The 24372-nt window shown below is 46.0% G+C and overlaps 1 protein-coding gene across 1 annotated transcript in view; it reads left to right on the forward strand.

Annotated features, from left to right (window-relative positions):
• LOC115127078 (receptor-type tyrosine-protein phosphatase mu-like) overlaps window positions 1-24372 on the forward strand; it is a 531907-nt gene that overhangs the window by 76776 nt on the left and 430759 nt on the right. Inside the window, exon 3 of the mRNA XM_065006102.1 lies at window positions 4406-4680. Coding sequence (XP_064862174.1) covers window positions 4406-4680 — 275 coding nt within the window. The remainder of the gene's footprint in view (window positions 1-4405; window positions 4681-24372) is intronic.

A 24372-nucleotide genomic window follows, 5' to 3' on the forward strand; every position in this document is an offset into this window, starting at 1 on the left:
TAGCAAGTCTGGAACGAACAGGACCCTGAACAGCTTCTACCCCCAAGACATAAGACTGCTGAATAGTTTACCAAGTAGCTACCCAGACTATCTGCATTGACTCTTTATGCACATACACTGCTGTTACTGTCTATTATATATCCTTTACCCCTACCTACAGTATACTGCTGTTACTGTCTATTATCTATCCTTTACCCCTACCTACAGTATATTGCTGCTACTGTCTATTATCTATCCTTTACCCCTACCTACAGTATACTGCTGTTACTGTCTATTATCTATCCTTTACCCCTACCTACAGTATATTGCTGCTACTGTCTATTATCTATCGTTTACCCCACCTACAGTATACTGCTGTTACTGTCTATTATCTATCCTTTACCCCTACCTACAGTATACTGCTGTTACTGTCTATTATATATCCTTTACCCCTACCTACAGTATACTGCTGTTACTGTCTATTATCTATCCTTTACCCCTACCTACAGTATACTGCTGTTACTGTCTATTATCTATCCTTTACCCCTACCTACAGTATACTGCTGTTACTGTCTATTATCTATCCTTTACCCCTACCTACAGTATACTGCTGCTACTGTCTATTATCTATCGTTTACCCCTACCTACAGTATACTGCTGTTACTGTCTATTATCTATCCTTTACCCCTACCTACAGTATACTGCTGTTACTGTCTATTATCTATCCTTTACCCCTACCTACAGTATACTGCTGTTACTGTCTATTATCTATCCTTTACCCCTACCTACAGTATACTGCTGCTACTGTCTATTATCTATCCTTTACCCCTACCTACAGTATACTGCTGTTACTGTCTATTATCTATCCTTTACCCCTACCTACAGTATACTGCTGCTACTGTCTATTATCTATCCTTTACCCCTACCTACAGTATACTGCTGTTACTGTCTATTATCTATCCTTTACCCCTACCTACAGTATACTGCTGTTACTGTCTATTATCTATCCTTTACCCCTACCTACAGTATACTGCTGCTACTGTCTAATATCTATCCTTTACCCCTACCTACAGTATACTGCTGCTACTGTCTAGTATCTATCATTTACCCCTACCTACAGTATACTGCTGTTACTGTCTATTATCTATCCTTTACCCCTACCTACAGTATACTGCTGTTACTGTCTATTATCTATCCTTTACCCCTACCTACAGTATACTGCTTCTACTGTCTAGTATCTATCCTTTACCCCTACCTACAGTATACTGCTGCTACTGTCTAGTATCTATCCTTTACCCCTACCTACAGTATACTGCTGTTACTGTCTATTATCTATCCTTTACCCATACCTACAGTATACTGCTGTTACTGTCTATTATCTATCCTTTACCCCTACCTACAGTATACTGCTGCTACTGTCTAATATCTATCCTTTACCCCTACCTACAGTATACTGCTGCTACTGTCTAGTATCTATCATTTACCCCTACCTACAGTATACTGCTGTTACTGTCTATTATCTATCCTTTACCCCTACCTACAGTATACTGCTGTTACTGTCTATTATCTATCCTTTACCCCTACCTACAGTATACTGCTGCTACTGTCTAGTATCTATCCTTTACCCCTACCTACAGTATACTGCTGCTACTGTCTAGTATCTATCCTTTACCCCTACCTACAGTATACTGCTGTTACTGTCTATTATCTATCCTTTACCCCTACCTACAGTATACTGCTGTTACTGTCTATTATCTATCCTTTACCCCTACCTACAGTATACTGCTGTTACTGTCTATTATCTATCCTTTACCCCTACCTACAGTATACTGCTGTTACTGTCTATTATCTATCCTTTACCCCTACCTACAGTATACTGCTGTTACTGTCTATCTATCCTTTACCCCTACCTACAGTATACTGCTGTTACTGTCTATTATATATCCTTTACCCCTACCTACAGTATACTGCTGCTACTGTCTAGTATCTATCCTTTACCCCTACCTACAGTATACTGCTGCTACTGTCTAGTATCTATCCTTTACCCCTACCTACAGTATACTGCTGTTACTGTCTATTATCTATCCTTTACCCCTACCTACAGTATACTGCTGTTACTGTCTATTATCTATCCTTTACCCCTACCTACAGTATACTGCTGTTACTGTCTATTATCTATCCTTTACCCCTACCTACAGTATACTGCTGTTACTGTCTATTATCTATCCTTTACCCCTACCTACAGTATACTGCTGTTACTGTCTAGTATCTATCCTTTACCCCTACCTACAGTATACTGCTGCTACTGTCTATTATCTATCCTTTACTCCTACCTACAGTATACTGCTGTTATCTATCCTTTACCCCTACCTACATGTACATGTCTACCTCAGTGACCTCGTACCACTGCACATCGCCTCGGTAACCGGTACTTCCTGTATATAGACAAGTTGTCATTCCTCATTGGCTATTTATCCCTCGTGTTATAATGTTCCTTCCATTTCTCTATTGTCTTCTTCTCTATATTGTTGGGAAGGGCGTTTCACTGTTAATCTACTACACCTGTTGTTTATGCAGGGTGGCCTAGTGGTTAGAGTGTAGAGGCGGCAGGGTAGCCTAGTGGTTAGAGTGTAGAGGCGGCAGGGTAGCCTAGTGGTTAGAGTGTTGGACTAGTAACCGAAAGGTTGCAAGTTCAAACCCCCGAGCTGACGAGGTACAAATCTGTCGTTCTGCCCCTGAACAAGGCAGTTAACCCACTGTTCCTAGGCCGTCATTGAAAATAAGAACTTGTTCTTAACTGACTTGCCTGGTTAAATAAAGGTAAAATAAATAAAATAAAATGTGACCAGTACAATTCTATTTAATTGAATTGAATAATACCTGTTATTGTCTTCCCTACCCACAGTGGTGTCCTCTCCACTGCTGTGTGTATTAAGATGGCTCAATGCTATTTACAGGTGTAGGATCTTCATTTGATCAGTCTTTTGTTGCTGAGAATTTTCCTGCACCGCAGGAAATCTTCATGATTGACAGTAACGCATGGCAATATTAATGAACAGTACTGCACATTTCATGTAGCCAAATCTGGCTAACTAGTGGTCTAACAACCGCTTAAGCGTTATAAACGTTCAAATCATGTATTGACATCATTATTTTGCTGCAACAATACTGGTTAAAGGAAGATCCTTCATCTGTAAATCATTTTGGTTTGGTTGGATGTGATCCTGTCTGTGTTACGGAGTTCTGACCCCCCCAAGCTACACAGTTCTGACCCCCCCAAGCTACACAGTTCTGACCCCCCCAGCTACACAGTTCTGACCCCCCAGCTACACAGTTCTGACCCCCAGCTACACAGTTCTGACCCCCCAGCTACAAAGTTCTGACCCCCAGCTACACAGTTCTGACCGCCCAACTACACAGTTCTGACCCCCCAGCTACACAGTTCTGACCCCCCAGCTACACAGTTCTGACCCCCCAGCTACACAGTTCTGACCCCCCAGCTACACATGTCTGACCCCCAGCTACACAGTTCTGACCCCCAGCTACACAGTTCTGACCCCCCAGCTACAAAGTTCTGACCCCCAGCTACACAGTTCTGACCGCCCAACTACACAGTTCTGACCCCCCAGCTACACAGTTCTGACCTCCCCAGCTACACAGTTCTGACCCCCCAGCTACACAGTTCTGACCCCCCAGCTACACATGTCTGACCCCCAGCTACACAGTTCTGACCCCCAGCTACACATGTCTGACCCCCAGCTACACAGTTCTGACCCCCCAGCTACAGAGTTCTGACCCCCAGCTACACAGATCTGACCCCCCCAGCTACACAGTTCTGACCCCCCAGCTACACAGTTCTGACCCCCCAGCTACACAGTTCCTTCCCCCAGCTACACTGTTCTGACCCCCCAGCTACACAGTTCTGACCCCCCAGCTACACAGTTCTGACCCCCCAGCTACACAGTTCTGACCCCTCCAGTTACACAGTTCTGACCCCTCCAGTTACACAGTTCTGACCCCCAGCTACACAGTTCTGACCCCCCAGCTACACAGTTCTGACCCCCAGCTACACAGTTCTGAAGTTCTGAACCCCCAGCTACACAGTTCTGACCCCCCAGCTACACAGTTCTGACCCCCAGCTACACAGTTCTGACCCCCAGCTACACAGTTCTGACCCCCAGCTACACAGTTCTGACCCCCCAGCTACACAGTTCTGACCCCCAGCTACACAGTTCTGACCCCCCAGCTACACAGTTCTGACCCCCAGCTACACAGTTCTGACCCCCAGCTACACAGTTCTGACCCCCCAGCTACACAGTTCTGACCCCCAGCTACACAGTTCTGACCCCCAGCTACACAGTTCTGACCCCCCCAGCTACACAGTTCTGACCTCCATTTAATGTTCTCCTCTCCTCTGCCGCCCCAGATTCAGCCTTCATTATGGTCAACACGTCGGGGCGTTTCGCTGGTCAGAAGGCATTACTCCTGACTCCCCAGCTGAAGGAGAATGACACTCACTGTATCATCTTCCAGTACTTCCTGTCTGGCCGCGAGGGGGCGGGACCGGGGCAGCTCAACGTGTACATCAGAGAGAACAACAGTCCACTGGGCATGCCCGTCTGGAACGTGTCTGGGCCAGCTACTAGAGCCTGGGTACAGGTAGAACTGGCCATCTCTACCTACTGGCCCAACTTCTATCAGGTGAGTTACCTTACCTTATCTCACCTTACCTTACCTTATCTCACCTTACCTTACCTTAGTTTACCTTACCTTATCTCACCCTACCTTACCTTATCTCACCTTACCTCCCACCTTATCTCACCTTACCTTACCTTAATCTCACCTTACCTCACCTTATCTCACCTTACCTCACCTTACCTTACCTTATCTCACCTTACCTTATCTCACCTTACCTTATCTCACCTTACCTTACCTTATCTCACCTTACCTTACCTTATCTCACCTTACCTCACCTTATCTCACCTTACCTTATCTCACCCTACCTTACCTTATCTCACCTTACCTTACCCCCACCTTACCTCACCCTATCTCACCTTACCTCCCACCTTATCTCACCTTACCTTACCTTAATCTCACCTTATCTCACCTTACCTTACCTTCTCACCTTACCTTATCTCACCTTATCTCACCTTACCTTACCTTATCTCACCTTACCTTATCTCACCTCACCTTACCTTATCTCACCTTACCTTACCTCATCTTACCTTACCTTAGTTTACCTCACCTTACCTCATCTTACCTTACCTCATCTTACCTTACGTTAGTTTACCTCACCTTACCTCATCTTACCTTACCTTAGTTTACCTCACCTTACCTCATCTTACCTTATCTTAGTTTACCTTAGTTTACATTGCTTTACATTACCTTACCTTAGTTTACCTTACCTTACATTACCTTCGTTTGCCCTGCCTTAGTTTACCTTACCTTAGTTTACATTACTGTCCTGTAGGTTTTCAGTCCAACCCTCTTCCTGGAGATCTACTGTCCTGTAGGTTTTCAGTCCAACCCTCTTCCTGGAGATCTACTGTCCTGTAGGTTTTCAGTCCAACCCTCTTCCTGGAGATCTACTGTCCTGTAGGTTTTCAGTCCAACCCTCTTCCTGGAGATCTACTGTCCTGTAGGTTTTCAGTCCAACCCTCTTCCTGGAGATCTACTGTCCTGTAGGTTTTCAGTCCAACCCTCTTCCTGGAGATCTACTGTCCTGTAGGTTATCAGTCCAACCTTCTTCCTGGAGATCTACTGTCCTGTAGGTTTTCAGTCCAACCCTCTTCCTGGAGATCTACTGTCCTGTAGGTTTTCAGTCCAACCCTCTTCCTGGAGATCTACTGTCCTGTAGGTTTTCAGTCCAACCCTCTTCCTGGAGATCTACTGTCCTGTAGGTTTTCAGTCCAACCCTCTTCCTGGAGATCTACTGTCCTGTAGGTTATCAGTCCAACCTTCTTCCTGGAGATCTACTGTCCTGTAGGTTTTCAGTCCAACCCTCTTCCTGGAGATCTACTGTCCTGTGGGTTTTCAGTCCAACCCTCTTCCTGGAGATCTACTGTCCTGTAGGTTATCAGTCCAACCCTCTTCCTGGAGATCTACTGTCCTGTAGGTTATCAGTCCAACCCTCTTCCTGGAGATCTACTGTCCTGTAGGTTTTCAGTCCAACCCTCTTCCTGGAGATCTACTGTCCTGTAGGTTTTTAGACCAACCCTCTTCCTGGAGATCTACTGTCCTGTAGGTTATCAGTCCAACCTTCTTCCTGGAGATCTACTGTCCTGTAGGTTTTCAGTCCAACCCTCTTCCTGGAGATCTACTGTCCTGTGGGTTTTCAGTCCAACCCTCTTCCTGGAGATCTACTGTCCTGTAGGTTATCAGTCCAACCCTCTTCCTGGAGATCTACTGTCCTGTAGGTTATCAGTCCAACCCTCTTCCTGGAGATCTACTGTCCTGTAGGTTTTCAGTCCAACCCTCTTCCTGGAGATCTACTGTCCTGTAGGTTTTTAGACCAACCCTCTTCCTGGAGATCTACTGTCCTGTAGGTTTTTAGACCAACCCTCTTCCTGGAGATCTACTGTCCTGTAGGTTTTTAGACCAACCCTCTTCCTGGAGATCTACTGTCCTGTAGGTTTTTAGACCAACCGTCTTCCTGGAGATCTACTGTCCTGTAGGTTATCAGTCCAACCCTAATTTAGCACATCTGATTCAGCTAGTTCAGGTCTTGTTGTTGTTAATTAGTAGAATCAGGTGTGTTAAATTAGGGTAGTATTTTCAATACTATACATCTATAATAAACTAATATAATTGTATATATATATATATATAGTTAACCAATTAACCTTTTACCTTAGTTTACCTTACATTACCTATAACGGCAATAGGATTTTCAATACCATAAAAAATAATATAAAGTAAATATATACATATAGTAAATATATACACTACCGTTCAAAGGCTGATTTTTTTATGGAATATCTACATAGGCGTACAGAGGTCCATTATCAGCAACCATCACTCCTGTGTTCCAATGGCACTTTGTGTTAGCTAATCCAAGTTGATCAATTTAAAAGGCCAATTGATCATTAGAAAACCCTTTTGCAATTTTGTTAGCACAGTTGAAAACTGTTATCCTTCCTTTCAAAAAATGAGCCGTTTCCAGCTACAATAGTCATTTACAACATTAACAATGTCTACACTGTATTACTGATCAATTTGATGTTATTTTAATGGACCAAAAAAAAAGTGCTTTTCTCTCAAAAACAAGGACATTTCTAAGTGACCCCAAACCTTTGAACGGTAGTGGATATATATATATATATATATATATTAGTATATATATATTATACATTAGTATATATATATTATATATTAGTATATATATATTATATATTAGTATATAATATATGATATATTAGTATATAATATATGATATATTAGTATATAATATATGATATATTAGTATATAATATATGATATATTAGTATTTAATATATATTATATATTAGTATATAATATATATTATATATTAGTATATATATATATTATATATTAGTATGATACAATGCTTTATTGTCCTTTTTCAAGTAGATTCATTTTGGAGGCCAGCGATACATAGTTACTCACATCTGATTATAGTGGCAGAGCAGACACGACAATGGCCTATTAAAACATGTTACATGTGATATGAACCCTTTGTATCCATGGCAATAGGCCTATGTGTTTTTTCTCCCCTCAGCACCAGGTCTATATAATGTTCTACTCCACCAGAATCCACTCATTTTCACCCATTACTTCCCCCATGGTACATCATCCCTGACCCTGGCACACCGAGCCCAGTGATTTCACACCCTGGACAATAGTGTTTCCAGGCCTCATTGAGGAAGAGACACAACTCACCAATGGTGTGTCTCAAATGGAACCCTATTCCCTATATAGTGCACTACTTTAGACCAGAGCCCTATGGAACCCTATTCCCTATATAGTGCACTACTTTAGACCAGAGCCCTATGGAACCCTATTCCCTATATAGTGCACTATTTTTGACCAGAGCCCTGTGGCACCCTATTCCCGATACAGTGCACTGCTTTTGACCAGAGACCTATTGGTTTCCCTATAGGCCCTGGTTAAAAAAGGTGCACTGTGTTAATTGATGCAGAGAGCCATCTTGACCTCCCGAACCAACAGGAGATTAGGCCCCACTGGGCTCTTTCATTACAGCTGCAGGCCCCACTGGGCTCTTTCATTACAGCTACAGGCTACAGGCCCACTGGGCTCTTTCATTACAGCTACAGGCTACAGGCCCCACTGGGCTCTTTCATTACAGCTGCAGGCCCCACTGGGCTCTTTCATTATATCTGCAGGCCCCACTGGGCTATTTCATTATATCTGCAGGCCCCACTGGGCTCTTTCATTACAGCTACAGGCTACAGGCCCACTGGGCTCTTTCATTATAGCTACAGGCCCCACTGGGCTCTTTCATTATAGCTACAGGCCCCACTGGGCTCTTTCATTACAGCTACAGGCTACAGGCCCACTGGGCTCTTTCATTATAGCTACAGGCCCCACTGGGCTCTTTCATTATAGCTACAGGCTACAGGCCCCACTGGGCTCTTTCATTACAGCTACAGGCTACAGGCCCACTGGGCTCTTTCATTATAGCTACAGGCTACAGGCCCACTGGGCTCTTTCATTATAGCTACAGGCCCCACTGGGCTCTTTCATTATAGCTACAGGCTACAGGCCCCACTGGGCTCTGTCATTATAGCTACAGGCCCACTGGGCTCTTTCATTATAGCTACAGGCCCCACTGGGCTCTTTCATTATATCTGCAGGCCCCACTGGGCTCTTTCATTACAGCTACAGGCTACAGGCCCACTGGGCTCTTTCATTATAGCTACAGGCTACAGGCCCACTGGGCTCTTTCATTATAGCTACAGGCCCACTGGGCTCTTTCATTATAGCTACAGGCTACAGGCCCACTGGGCTCTTTCATTATAGCTACAGCCTACAGGCCCACTGGGCTCTTTCATTATAGCTACAGCCTACAGGCCCACTGGGCTCTTTCATTATAGCTACAGACTACAGGCCCCACTGGGCTCTGTCATTATAGCTACAGGCCCACTGGGCTCTTTCATTATAGCTACAGGCCCCACTGGGCTCTTTCATTATAGCTACAGGCTACAGGCCCACTGGGCTCTTTCATTATAGCTACAGGCTACAGGCCCACTGGGCTCTTTCATTATAGCTACAGGCTACAGGCCCACTGGGCTCTTTCATTATAGCTACAGGCTACAGGCCCCACTGGGCTCTTTCATTATAGCTACAGGCCCACTGGGCTCTTTCATTATAGGTACAGGCTACAGGCCCCACTGGGCTCTTTCATTATAGCTACAGGCTACAGGCCCACTGGGCTCTTTCATTATAGGTACAGGCTACAGGCCCACTGGGCTCTTTCATTATAGCTACAGGCTACAGGCCCCACTGGGCTCTTTCATTATAGCTACAGGCTACAGGCCCACTGGGCTCTTTCATTATAGCTACAGGCTACAGGCCCACTGGGCTCTTTCATTATAGCTACAGGCTACAGGCCCACTGGGCTCTTTCATTATAGCTACAGGCTACAGGCCCCACTGGGCTCTTTCATTATAGCTACAGGCTACAGGCCCCACTGGGCTCTTTCATTATAGCTACAGGCTACAGGCCCCACTGGGCTCTTTCATTATAGCTACAGGCTACAGGCCCCACTGGGCTCTTTCATTATAGCTACAGGCTACAGGCCCACTGGGCTCTTTCATTATAGCTACAGCCTACAGGCCCACTGGGCTCTTTCATTATAGGTGCAGGCTACAGGACCCACTGGGCTCTGTCATTATAGCTACAGGCTACAGGCCCACTGGGCTCTTTCATTATAGCTACAGGCTACAGGCCCACTGGGCTCTTTCATTACAGCTACAGGCTACAGGCCCACTGGGCTCTTTCATTATAGCTACAGGCTACAGGCCCACTGGGCTCTTTCATTATAGCTACAGGCTACAGGCCCACTGGGCTCTTTCATTATAGCTACAGGCCCACTGGGCTCTTTCATTATAGCTACAGGCTACAGGCCCAATGGGCTCTTTCATTATAGGTACAGGCTACAGGCCCACTGGGCTCTTTCATTATAGGTACAGGCTACAGGCCCACTGGGCTCTTTCATTATAGCTACAGGCTACAGGCCCACTGGGCTCTTTCATTATAGCTACAGCCTACAGGCCCACTGGGCTCTTTCATTATAGGTACAGGCTACAGGCCCACTGGGCTCTTTCATTATAGCTACAGGCCCACTGGGCTCTTTCATTATAGCTACAGGCCCCACTGGGCTCTTTCATTATAGCTACAGGCCCCACTGGGCTCTTTCATTATAGCTACAGGCCCCACTGGGCTCTTTCATTATAGCTACAGGCTACAGGCCCCACTGGGCTCTGTCATTATAGCTACAGGCCCACTGGGCTCTTTCATTATAGCTACAGGCCCCACTGGGCTCTTTCATTACAGCTACAGGCTACAGGCCCACTGGGCTCTTTCATTACAGCTACAGGCTACAGGCCCACTGGGCTCTTTCATTATAGCTACAGGCCCCACTGGGCTCTTTCATTATAGCTACAGGCTACAGGCCCCACTGGGCTCTTTCATTACAGCTACAGGCTACAAGCCCACTGGGCTCTTTCATTATAGCTACAGGCTACAGGCCCCACTGGGCTCTTTCATTACAGCTGCAGGCTACAGGCCCACTGGGCTCTTTCATTATAGCTACAGGCCCACTCGGCTCTTTCATTATAGCTACAGGCCCCACTGGGCTCTTTCATTATAGCTACAGGCTATAGGCCCCACTGGGCTCTGTCATTATAGCTACAGGCCCACTGGGCTCTTTCATTATAGCTACAGGCCCCACTGGGCTCTTTCATTACAGCTACAGGCTACAGGCCCACTGGGCTCTTTCATTATAGCTACAGGCTACAGGCCCACTGGGCTCTTTCATTATAGCTACAGGCTACAGGCCCACTGGGCTCTTTCATTATAGCTACAGGCTACAGGCCCACTGGGCTCTTTCATTATAGCTACAGGCTACAGGCCCACTGGGCTCTTTCATTATATCTGCAGGCCCCACTGGGCTCTTTCATTACAGCTACAGGCTACAGGCCCACTGGGCTCTTTCATTATAGCTACAGGCTACAGGCCCCACTGGGCTCTTTCATTATAGCTACAGGCTACAGGCCCCACTGGGCTCTTTCATTACAGCTACAGGCTACAGGCCCACTGGGCTCTTTCATTATAGCTACAGGCTACAGGCCTACTGGGCTCTTTCATTATAGCTACAGGCTACAGGCCCCACTGGGCTCTTTCATTATATCTACAGGCCCCACTGGGCTCTTTCATTATAGCTACAGGCTACAGGCCCCACTGGGCTCTTTCATTATAGCTACGGGCTTCACTGGGCTCTTTCATTATAGCTACAGGCTACAGGCCCACTGGGCTCTTTCATTATAGCTACAGGCTACAGGCCCCACTGGGCTCTTTCATTATAGCTACAGGCTACAGGCCCACTGGGCTCTTTCATTATAGCTACAGGCTACAGGCCCACTGGGCTCTTTCATTATAGCTACAGGCCCCACTGGGCTCTTGCATTATAGCTACAGGCTACAGGCCCACTGGGCTCTTTCATTATAGCTACAGGCCCCACTGGGCTCTTTCATTACAGCTACAGGCTACAGGCCCACTGGGCTCTTTCATTATAGCTACAGCCTACAGGCCCACTGGGCTCTTTCATTATAGCTACAGGCTACAGGCCCACTGGGCTCTTTCATTATAGCTACAGGCCCACTGGGCTCTTTCATTATAGCTAAAGGCTACAGGCCCACTGGGCTCTTTCATTATAGCTACAGGCTACAGGCCCACTGGGCTCTTTCATTATAGCTACAGGCTACAGGCCCCACTGGGCTCTTTCATTATAGCTACAGGCTACAGGCCCACTGGGCTCTTTCATTATAGCTACAGGCCCACTGGGCTCTTTCATTATAGCTACAGCCTACAGGCCCCACTGGGCTCTTTCATTATAGCTACAGGCTACAGGCCCACTGGACTCTTTCATTATAGCTACAGCCTACAGGACCACTGGGCTCTTTCATTATAGCTACAGGCTACAGGCCCACTGGGCTCTTTCATTATAGCTACAGGCCCACTGGGCTCTTTCATTATAGCTACAGGCTACAGGCCCACTGGGCTCTTTCATTATAGCTACAGGCTACAGGCCCCACTGGGCTCTTTCATTATAGCTACAGGCTACAGGCCCACTGGGCTCTTTCATTATAGCTACAGGCTACAGGCCCACTGGGCTCTTTCATTATAGCTACAGGCCCCACTGGGCTCTTTCATTATAGCTACAGGCTACAGGCCCACTGGGCTCTTTCATTATAGCTACAGCCTACAGGCCCACTGGGCTCTTTCATTATAGCTACAGGCTACAGGCCCCACTGGGCTCTGTCATTATAGCTACAGGCCCCACTGGGCTCTTTCATTATAGCTACAGCCTACAGGCCCACTGGGCTCTTTCATTATAGCTACAGGCTACAGGCCCACTGGGCTCTTTCATTATAGCTACAGGCTACAGGCCCACTGGGCTCTTTCATTATAGCTACAGGCTACAGGCCCCACTGGGCTCTTTCATTATAGCTACAGGCTACAGGCCCCACTGGGCTCTTTCATTATAGCTACAGGCTACAGGCCCACTGGGCTCTTTCATTATAGCTACAGGCTACAGGCCCACTGGGCTCTTTCATTATAGCTACAGCCTACAGGCCCACTGGGCTCTTTCATTATAGGTACAGGCTACAGGCCCCACTGGTCTCTGTCATTATAGCTACAGGCCCACTGGGCTCTTTCATTATAGCTACAGCCTACAGGCCCACTGGGCTCTTTCATTATAGCTACAGGCTACAGGCCCCACTGGGCTCTTTCATTATAGCTACAGGCTACAGGCCCACTGGGCTCTTTCATTATAGGTACAGGCTACAGGCCCACTGGGCTCTTTCATTATAGCTACAGGCTACAGGCCCACTGGGCTCTTTCATTATAGCTACAGGCTACAGGCCCACTGGGCTCTTTCATTATAGCTACAGCCTACAGGCCCACTAGGCTCTTTCATTATAGGTACAGGCTACAGGCCCACTGGGCTCTTTCATTATATCTACAGGCTACAGGCCCACTGGGCTCTTTCATTATAGCTACAGGCCCCACTGGGCTCTTTCATTATAGCTACAGGCTACAGGCCCCACTGGGCTCTGTCATTATAGCTACAGGCCCACTGGGCTCTTTCATTATAGCTACAGGCCCCACTGGGCTCTTTCATTACAGCTACAGGCTACAGGCCCCACTGGGCTCTTTCATTACAGCTACAGGCTACAGGCCCCACTGGGCTCTTTCATTATAGCTACAGGCCCACTGGGCTCTTTCATTATAGCTACAGCCTACAGGCCCCACTGGGCTCTTTCATTATAGCTACAGGCTACAGGCCCACTGGACTCTTTCATTATAGCTACAGCCTACAGGACCACTGGGCTCTTTCATTATAGCTACAGGCTACAGGCCCACTGGGCTCTTTCATTATAGCTACAGGCCCACTGGGCTCTTTCATTATAGCTACAGGCTACAGGCCCACTGGGCTCTTTCATTATAGCTACAGGCTACAGGCCCCACTGGGCTCTTTCATTATAGCTACAGGCTACAGGCCCACTGGGCTCTTTCATTATAGCTACAGGCTACAGGCCCACTGGGCTCTTTCATTATAGCTACAGGCCCCACTGGGCTCTTTCATTATAGCTACAGGCTACAGGCCCACTGGGCTCTTTCATTATAGCTACAGGCCCCACTGGGCTCTTTCATTACAGCTACAGGCTACAGGCCCACTGGGCTCTTTCATTATAGCTACAGCCTACAGGCCCACTGGGCTCTTTCATTATAGCTACAGGCTACAGGCCCACTGGGCTCTTTCATTATAGCTACAGGCCCACTGGGCTCTTTCATTATAGCTAAAGGCTACAGGCCCACTGGGCTCTTTCATTATAGCTACAGGCTACAGGCCCACTGGGCTCTTTCATTATAGCTACAGGCTACAGGCCCCACTGGGCTCTTTCATTATAGCTACAGGCTACAGGCCCACTGGGCTCTTTCATTATAGCTACAGGCCCACTGGGCTCTTTCATTATAGCTACAGCCTACAGGCCCCACTGGGCTCTTTCATTATAGCTACAGGCTACAGGCCCACTGGACTCTTTCATTATAGCTACAGCCTACAGGCCCACTGGGCTCTTTCATTATAGCTACAGGCTACAGGCCCACTGGGCTCTTTCATTATAGCTACAGGCCCACTGGGCTCTTTCATTATAGCTACAGGCTACAGGCCCACTGGGCTCTTTCATTATAGCTACAGCCTACAGGCCCACTGGGCTCTTTCATTATAGCTACAGGCTACAGGCCCCACTGGGCTCTGTCATTATAGCTACAGGCCCCACTGGGCTCTTTCATTATAGCTACAGCCTACAGGCCCACTGGGCTCTTTCATTATAGCTACAGGCTACAGGCCCACTGGGCTCTTTCATTATAGCTACAGGCTACAGGCCCACTGGGCTCTTTCATTATAGCTACAGGCTACAGGCCCCACTGGGCTCTTTCATTATAGCTACAGGCTACAGGCCCCACTGGGCTCTTTCATTATAGCTACAGGCTACAGGCCCACTGGGCTCTTTCATTATAGCTACAGGCTACAGGCCCACTGGGCTCTTTCATTATAGCTACAGCCTACAGGCCCACTGGGCTCTTTCATTATAGGTACAGGCTACAGGCCCCACTGGTCTCTGTCATTATAGCTACAGGCCCACTGGGCTCTTTCATTATAGCTACAGCCTACAGGCCCACTGGGCTCTTTCATTATAGCTACAGGCTACAGGCCCCACTGGGCTCTTTCATTATAGCTACAGGCTACAGGCCCACTGGGCTCTTTCATTATAGGTACAGGCTACAGGCCCACTGGGCTCTTTCATTATAGCTACAGGCTACAGGCCCACTGGGCTCTTTCATTATAGCTACAGGCTACAGGCCCACTGGGCTCTTTCATTATAGCTACAGCCTACAGGCCCACTAGGCTCTTTCATTATAGGTACAGGCTACAGGCCCACTGGGCTCTTTCATTATATCTACAGGCTACAGGCCCACTGGGCTCTTTCATTATAGCTACAGGCCCCACTGGGCTCTTTCATTATAGCTACAGGCTACAGGCCCCACTGGGCTCTGTCATTATAGCTACAGGCCCACTGGGCTCTTTCATTATAGCTACAGGCCCCACTGGGCTCTTTCATTACAGCTACAGGCTACAGGCCCCACTGGGCTCTTTCATTACAGCTACAGGCTACAGGCCCCACTGGGCTCTTTCATTATAGCTACAGGCTACAGGCCCCACTGGGCTCTTTCATTATAGCTACAGGCTACAGGCCCCACTGGGCTCTTTCATTATAGCTACAGGCTACAGGCCCACTGGGCTCTTTCATTATAGCTACAGGCTACAGGCCCACTGGGCTCTTTCATTATAGCTACAGCCTACAGGCCCACTGGGCTCTTTCATTATAGGTACAGGCTACAGGCCCCACTGGGCTCTGTCATTATAGCTACAGACCCACTGGGCTCTTTCATTATAGCTACAGCCTACAGGCCCACTGGGCTCTTTCATTATAGCTACAGGCTACAGGCCCCACTGGGCTCTTTCATTATAGCTACAGGCTACAGGCCCACTGGGCTCTTTCATTATAGGTACAGGCTACAGGCCCACTGGGCTCTTTCATTATAGCTACAGGCTACAGGCCCACTGGGCTCTTTCATTATAGCTACAGGCTACAGGCCCACTGGCCTCTTTCATTATAGGTACAGGCTACAGGCCCACTGGGCTCTTTCATTATAGCTACAGCCTACAGGCCCACTGGGCTCTTTCATTATATCTACAGGCTACAGGCCCACTGGGCTCTTTCATTATATCTACAGGCTAAAGGCCCACTGGGCTCTTTCATTATAGCTACAGGCCCCACTGGGCTCTTTCATTATAGCTACAGGCTACAGGCCCCACTGGGCTCTGTCATTATAGCTACAGGCCCACTGGGCTCTTTCATTATAGCTACAGGCCCCACTGGGCTCTTTCATTACAGCTACAGGCTACAGGCCCATTGGGCTCTTTCATTACAGCTACAGGCTACAGGCCCACTGGGCTCTTTCATTATAGCTACAGGCCCCACTGGGCTCTTTCATTATAGCTACAGGCCCCACTGGGCTCTTTCATTATAGCTACAGGCTACAGGCCCACTGGGCTCTTTCATTATAGCTGCAGGCCCCACTGGGCACTTTCATTACAGCTACAGGCTACAGGCCCACTGGGCTCTTTCATTATAGCTACAGGCTACAGGCCCCACTGGGCTCTTTCATTATATCTACAGGCCCCACTGGGCTCTTTCATTATAGCTACAGGCTACAGGCCCACTGGGCTCTTTCATTATAGCTACAGGCTACAGGCCCCACTGGGCTCTTTCATTATAGCTACAGGCTACAGGCCCACTGGGCTCTTTCATTATAGCTACAGGCTACAGGCCCCACTGGGCTCTTTCATTACAGCTACAGGCTACAGGCCCACTGGGCTCTTTCATTATAGCTACAGGCTACAGGCCCCACTGGGCTCTCTCATTATAGCTACAGGCTACAGGCCCACTGGGCTCTTTCATTATAGCTACAGGCCCACTGGGCTCTTTCATTATAGCTACAGGCCCCACTGGGCTCTTTCATTATAGCTACAGGCTACAGGCCCACTGGGCTCTTTCATTATAGCTACAGGCCCCACTGGGCTCTTTCATTATAGCTACAGGCTACAGGCCCCACTGGGCTCTTTCATTATAGCTACAGGCTACAGGCCCACTGGGCTCTTTCATTACAGCTACAGGCTACAGGCCCCACTGGGCTCTTTCATTACAGCTACAGGCTACAGGCCCCACTGGGCTCTTTCATTATAGCTACAGGCTACAGGCCCCACTGGGCTCTTTCATTATAGCTACAGGCTACAGGCCCCACTGGGCTCTTTCATTATAGCTACAGGCTACAGGCCCACTGGGCTCTTTCATTATAGCTACAGGCTACAGGCCCACTGGGCTCTTTCATTATAGCTACAGCCTACAGGCCCACTGGGCTCTTTCATTATAGGTACAGGCTACAGGCCCCACTGGGCTCTGTCATTATAGCTACAGGCCCACTGGGCTCTTTCATTATAGCTACAGCCTACAGGCCCACTGGGCTCTTTCATTATAGCTACAGGCTACAGGCCCCACTGGGCTCTTTCATTATAGCTACAGGCTACAGGCCCACTGGGCTCTTTCATTATAGGTACAGGCTACAGGCCCACTGGGCTCTTTCATTATAGCTACAGGCTACAGGCCCACTGGGCTCTTTCATTATAGCTACAGGCTACAGGCCCACTGGGCTCTTTCATTATAGGTACAGGCTACAGGCCCACTGGGCTCTTTCATTATAGCTACAGCCTACAGGCCCACTGGGCTCTTTCATTATATCTACAGGCTACAGGCCCACTGGGCTCTTTCATTATATCTACAGGCTAAAGGCCCACTGGGCTCTTTCATTATAGCTACAGGCCCCACTGGGCTCTTTCATTATAGCTACAGGCTACAGGCCCCACTGGGCTCTGTCATTATAGCTACAGGCCCACTGGGCTCTTTCATTATAGCTACAGGCCCCACTGGGCTCTTTCATTACAGCTACAGGCTACAGGCCCACTGGGCTCTTTCATTACAGCTACAGGCTACAGGCCCACTGGGCTCTTTCATTATAGCTACAGGCCCCACTGGGCTCTTTCATTATAGCTACAGGCCCCACTGGGCTCTTTCATTATAGCTACAGGCTACAGGCCCCACTGGGCTCTTTCATTACAGCTACAGGCTACAGGCCCACTGGGCTCTTTCATTATAGCTACAGGCTACAGGCCCCACTGGGCTATTTCATTATATCTACAGGCCCCACTGGGCTCTTTCATTATAGCTACAGTCTACAGGCCCACTGGGCTCTTTCATTATAGCTACAGGCTACAGGCCCCACTGGGCTCTTTCATTATAGCTACAGGCTACAGGCCCACTGGGCTCTTTCATTATAGCTACAGGCTACAGGCCCCACTGGGCTCTTTCATTACAGCTACAGGCTACAGGCCCACTGGGCTCTTTCATTATAGCTACAGGCTACAGGCCCCACTGGGCTCTTTCATTATAGCTACAGGCTACAGGCCCACTGGGCTCTTTCATTATAGCTACAGGCTACAGGCCCACTGGGCTCTTTCATTATAGCTACAGGCCTCACTGGGCTCTTTCATTATAGCTACAGGCTACAGGCCCACTGGGCTCTTTCATTATAGCTACAGGCCCCACTGGGCTCTTTCATTATAGCTACAGGCTACAGGCCCCACTGGGCTCTTTCATTATAGCTACAGGCTACAGGCCCACTGGGCTCTTTCATTATATCTGCAGGCCCCACTGGGCTCTTTCATTATATCTGCAGGCCCACTGAGCTCTTTCATTATAGCTACAGGCTACAGGCCCCACTGGGCTCTTTCATTATATCTGCAGGCCCCACTGGGCTCTTTCATTATAGCTACAGGCCCCACTGGGCTCTTTCATTACAGCTACAGGCCCCACTGGGCTCTTTCATTATAGCTACAGGCCCCACTAGGCTCTTTCATTATAGCTACAGGCCCCACTGGGCTCTTTCATTATAGCTACAGGCCCACTGGGCTCTTTCATTATAGCTACAGGCTACAGGCCCACTGGGCTCTTTCATTACAGCTACAGGCCCCACTAGGCTCTTTCATTATAGCTACAGGCCCCACTGGGCTCTTTCATTATAGCTACAGGCCCACTGGGCTCTTTCATTATAGCTACAGGCTACAGGCCCACTGGGCTCTTTCATTACAGCTACAGGCCCCACTAGGCTCTTTCATTATAGCTACAGGCCCCACTGGGCTCTTTCATTATAGCTACAGGCCCACTGGGCACTTTCATTATAGCTACAGGCTACAGGCCCACTGGGCTCTTTCATTACAGCTACAGGCCCCACTGGGCTCTTTCATTACAGCTACAGGCTACAGGCCCCATTTGGCTATTTCATTATAGCTACATTTCATTGTAAGACATCCAACCAACCCATTGATACAGAACAGATACTAAGACAACCAACCCATTGATACAGTACAGAATAGATAGTAAGACAACCAACCAACCCATTGATACAGTACAGAATAGATACTAAGACAACCAACCAACCCATTGATACAGAACAGATACTAAGACATCCAACCAACCCATTAACACAGTACATAACAGATACTAAGACAACCAACCCATTGATACAGAACAGATACTAAGACAACCAACCCATTGATACAGTGCAGAATAGATACTAAGACAATCAACCCATTGATACAGAACAGATACTAAGACAACCAACCCATTGATACAGTACAGAACAGATACTAAGACAACCAACCCATTGATACAGTACAGAACAGATACTAAGACAACCAACCAACCCATTGATACAGAACAGATACTAAGACATCCAACCAACCCATTAACACAGTACAGAACAGATACTAAGACAACCAACCCATTGATACAGAACATATACTAAGACAACCAACCCATTGATACAGTTCAGAATAGATACTAAGACAACCAACCCATTGATACAGAACAGATACTAAGACATCCAACCAACCCATTAACACAGTACAGAACAGATACTAAGACAACCAACCCATTGATACAGAACATATACTAAGACAACCAACCCATTGATACAGTTCAGAATAGATACTAAGACAACCAACCCATTGATACAGAACAGATACTAAGACAACCAACCAACCCATTGATACAGAACAGATACTAAGACAACCAACCCATTGATACAGTACAGAACAGATACTAAGACAACCAACCCATTGATACAGAACAGATACTAAGACAACCAACCAACCCATTGATACAGAACAGAACAGATACTAAGACAACCAACCCATTGATACAGAACAGAACAGATACTAAGACAACCAACCCATTGATACAGTACAGATACTAAGACAACCAACCCATTGATACAGAACAGATACTAAGACAACCAACCCATTGATACAGTACAGAACAGATACTAAGACAACCAACCAACCCATTGATACAGAACAGAACAGATACTAAGACAACCAACCCATTGATACAGTACAGAACAGATACTAAGACAACCAACCAACCCATTGATACAGTACAAAACAGATACTAAGACAACCAACCCATTGATACAGAACAGATACTAAGACAACCAACCCATTGATACAGTACAGAACAGATACTAAGACAACCAACCCATTGATACAGTACAAAATAGATACTAAGACAACCAACCAACCGACTCATTGATACAGAACAGATACTAAGACAACCAACCCATTGATACAGAACAGATACTAAGACAACCAACCCTTTGACACAGTACAAAATAGATACTAAGACAACCAACCAACCCATTGATACAGAACAGATACTAAGACAACCAACCCATTGATACAGAACAGATACTAAGACAACCAACCAACCCATTGATACAGAACAGATACTAAGACAACCAACCCTTTGACACAGTACAAAATAGATACTAAGACAACCAACCAACCCATTGATACAGAACAGATACTAAGACAACCAACCCATTGATACAGAACAGATACTAAGACAACCAACCCTTTGACACAGTACATAATATATACTAAGACAACCAACCAACCCATTGATACAGTACATAATAGATACTAAGACAACCAACCAACCCATTGATACGGTACATAATAGATACTAAGACAACCAACCAACCCATTGATACAGAACAGATACTAAGACAACCAACCCATTGATACAGAACAGATACTAAGACAATCAACCCATTGATACAGTATAGATACTAAGACAACCAACCCATTGATACAGAACAGATACTAAGACAACCAACCCATTGATACAGAACAGATACTAAGACAACCAACCCATTGATACAGAACAGATACTAAGACAACCAACCCATTGATACAGAACAGAACAGATACTAAGACAACCAACCAACCCATTGATACAGAACAGATACTGAGACAACCAACCCATTGATACAGAACAGATACTAAGACAACCAACCCATTGATACAGAACAGATACTAAGACAACCAACCCATTGATACAGAACAGATACTAAGACAACCAACCCATTGATACAGAACAGATACTGAGACAACCAACCCATTGATACAGAACAGATACTGAGACAACCAACCCATTGATACAGAACAGATACTAAGACAACCAACCCATTGATACAGAACAGATACTAAGACAATCAACCCATTGATACAGAATAGATACTAAGACAACCAACCAACCCATTGATACAGTACAGAACAGATACTAAGACAACCAACCCATTGATACAGAATAGATACTAAGACAACCAACCAACCCATTGATACAGTACAGTACAGATACTAAGACAACCAACCAACCCATTGATACAGAACAGATACTAAGACAACCAACCCATTGATACAGTACAGAACAGATACTAAGACAACCAACCCATTGATACAGAACAGATACTAAGACAACCAACCCATTGATACAGTACAGAACAGATACTAAGACAACCAACCCATTGATACAGAATAGATACTAAGACAACCAACCCATTGATACAGAACAGAACAGATACTAAGACAACCAACCAACCCATTGATACAGTACAGAACAGATACTAAGACAACCAACCCATTGATACAGAACAGATACTAAGACAACCAACCAACCCATTGATACAGTACAGAACAGATACTAAGACAACCAACCCATTGATACAGAATAGATACTATGACAACCAACCCATTGATACAGAATAGATACTAAGACAACCAACCCATTGATACAGTACAGATACTAAGACAACCAACCAACCCATTGATACAGTACAGATACTAAGACAACCAACCCATTGATACAGAACAGATACTAAGACAACCAACCCATTGATACAGAACAGATACTAAGACAACCAACCCATTGATACAGAACAGATACTAAGACAACCAACCCATTGATACAGAACAGATACTGAGACAACCAACCCATTGATACAGTACAGATACTAAGACAACCAACCCATTGATACAGAACAGATACTAAGACAACCAACCCATTGATACAGAACAGAACAGATACTAAGACAACCAACCAACCCATTGATACAGAACAGATACTAAGACAACCAACCCATTGATACAGAACAGATACTAAGACAACCAACCCATTGATACAGAACAGAACAGATACTAAGACAACCAACCAACCCATTGATACAGAACAGATACTAAGACAACCAACCCATTGATACAGTACAGAACAGATACTAAGACAACCAACCCATTGATACAGTACAGAACAGATACTAAGACAACCAACCCATTGATACAGAACAGATACTAAGACAACCAACCCATTGATACAGTACAGAACAGATACTAAGACAACCAACCCATTGATACAGTACAGAACAGATACTAAGACAACCAACCCATTGATACAGTACAGATACTAAGACAACCAACCCATTGATACAGAACAGATACTAAGACAACCAACCCATTGATACAGAACAGAACAGATACTAAGACAACCAACCAACCCATTGATACAGTACATAATAGATACTAAGACAACCAACCAACCCATTGATACAGAATAGATACTAAGACAACCAACCCATTGATACAGTACAGATACTAAGACAACCAACCCATTGATACAGTACAGATACTAAGACAACCAACCCATTGATACAGTACATAATAGATACTAAGACATTGAGTAGCATCCAGGTTTCTAAACATAAAGACAGAGATGCCACTGTCCTTGGCTCTTTAACACAGTAAAGACTGAAGACTAACCAGGCTCAAATTGTCGTCAATAGCTACATACAACATTTCATTTCACACACGTCTCTACCCTTTTATGACAGTCTCTTGTTTATCGATGTGACATTCAGAGTTGTGAAGCAATGGCTTATAACATGCACGCAGACACACACGCATGCACACACACACTTACGCACACACACACACACACACGCACACACACACACACACACACACACACACACACACACACACACACACACACACACACACACACACACACACACACACACACACACACACACACACTCCATTATACATCTCAATGTGCTGTGGGAAATCCCAGACATCTGTTGCCATTCAACCCTCGGAGGGAACGGTATCTCTCTTTATAATGGTGTGTGTGTGTCTGTGTGTCGGTGTCTGTGTCTGTGTTAGTGTGTGTCTCTGTGTGTGTGTGTGTCTCTGTGTGTGTGTGTGTGCGTGTGTCTCTGTGTGTGTGTGTGTGTGTGTGTGTGTGTGTGTGTGTGTGTGTGTGTGTGTGTGTGATACATAAAGGTCTCAGTCTTTAAATTGACAACAAGGGAAAGTAATTTTGAAGACTAATGATCTCTGGGCCGTCTCTTCCTCACAAGGAAAATAAAAAAATAAAGAGCTAAAATAATTATAGGTGTCTTTGATTGCATAGTAAACTAAGTGTGTGTGTGTGTGTGTGTGTGTGTGTGTGTGTGTGTGTGTCTGTGTGTGTCTGTGTCTGTGTCTGTGTCTGTGTCTGTGTCTGTGTGTGTGTGTGTGTGTGTGTGTGTGTGTGTGTATGTGTGTGTGTGTGTGTGTGTGTGTGTATGTGTGTGTGTGTGTGTGTGTGTGTGTATGTGTGTGTGTGTGTGTGTGTGTGTGTGTGTGTGTGTCATTGTCATAATGGAACCACCTGGTACTCTGATGTAATTCGGTAAGTACGTGTTATGTTTTTTTTTTATAAAGTCCATACGAGGTCTTTCATCTGAGATAATTACTCCTCTGTCAGGTCTTCCTAAAATTTAATTGAGGATGTCATCACATATTTATCATGTAATAAAATAATACCTATTTATTGCTATTCATAAACCAGGGTTTGATTTGTATGCGGTGATTTCAGTGCCAACATAAATTGTAATTGAAAAATTAAAGATGTATTTCTTGATTTGAAACTGAATTGAGTGAACATTTCATTCAGTTTTAAAATGATATTTAAATGTAATTGAATATTCAAATTCACTATTTATATATTCCTGTTTCAATATGGTAGATATTGCATTCATTGTCTGCAATATACATTTTACAAACTA

Source organism: Oncorhynchus nerka, linkage group LG20 (genome assembly GCF_034236695.1).
Source record: "Oncorhynchus nerka isolate Pitt River linkage group LG20, Oner_Uvic_2.0, whole genome shotgun sequence".
Taxonomy (NCBI): Eukaryota; Metazoa; Chordata; class Actinopteri; order Salmoniformes; family Salmonidae; genus Oncorhynchus; species Oncorhynchus nerka.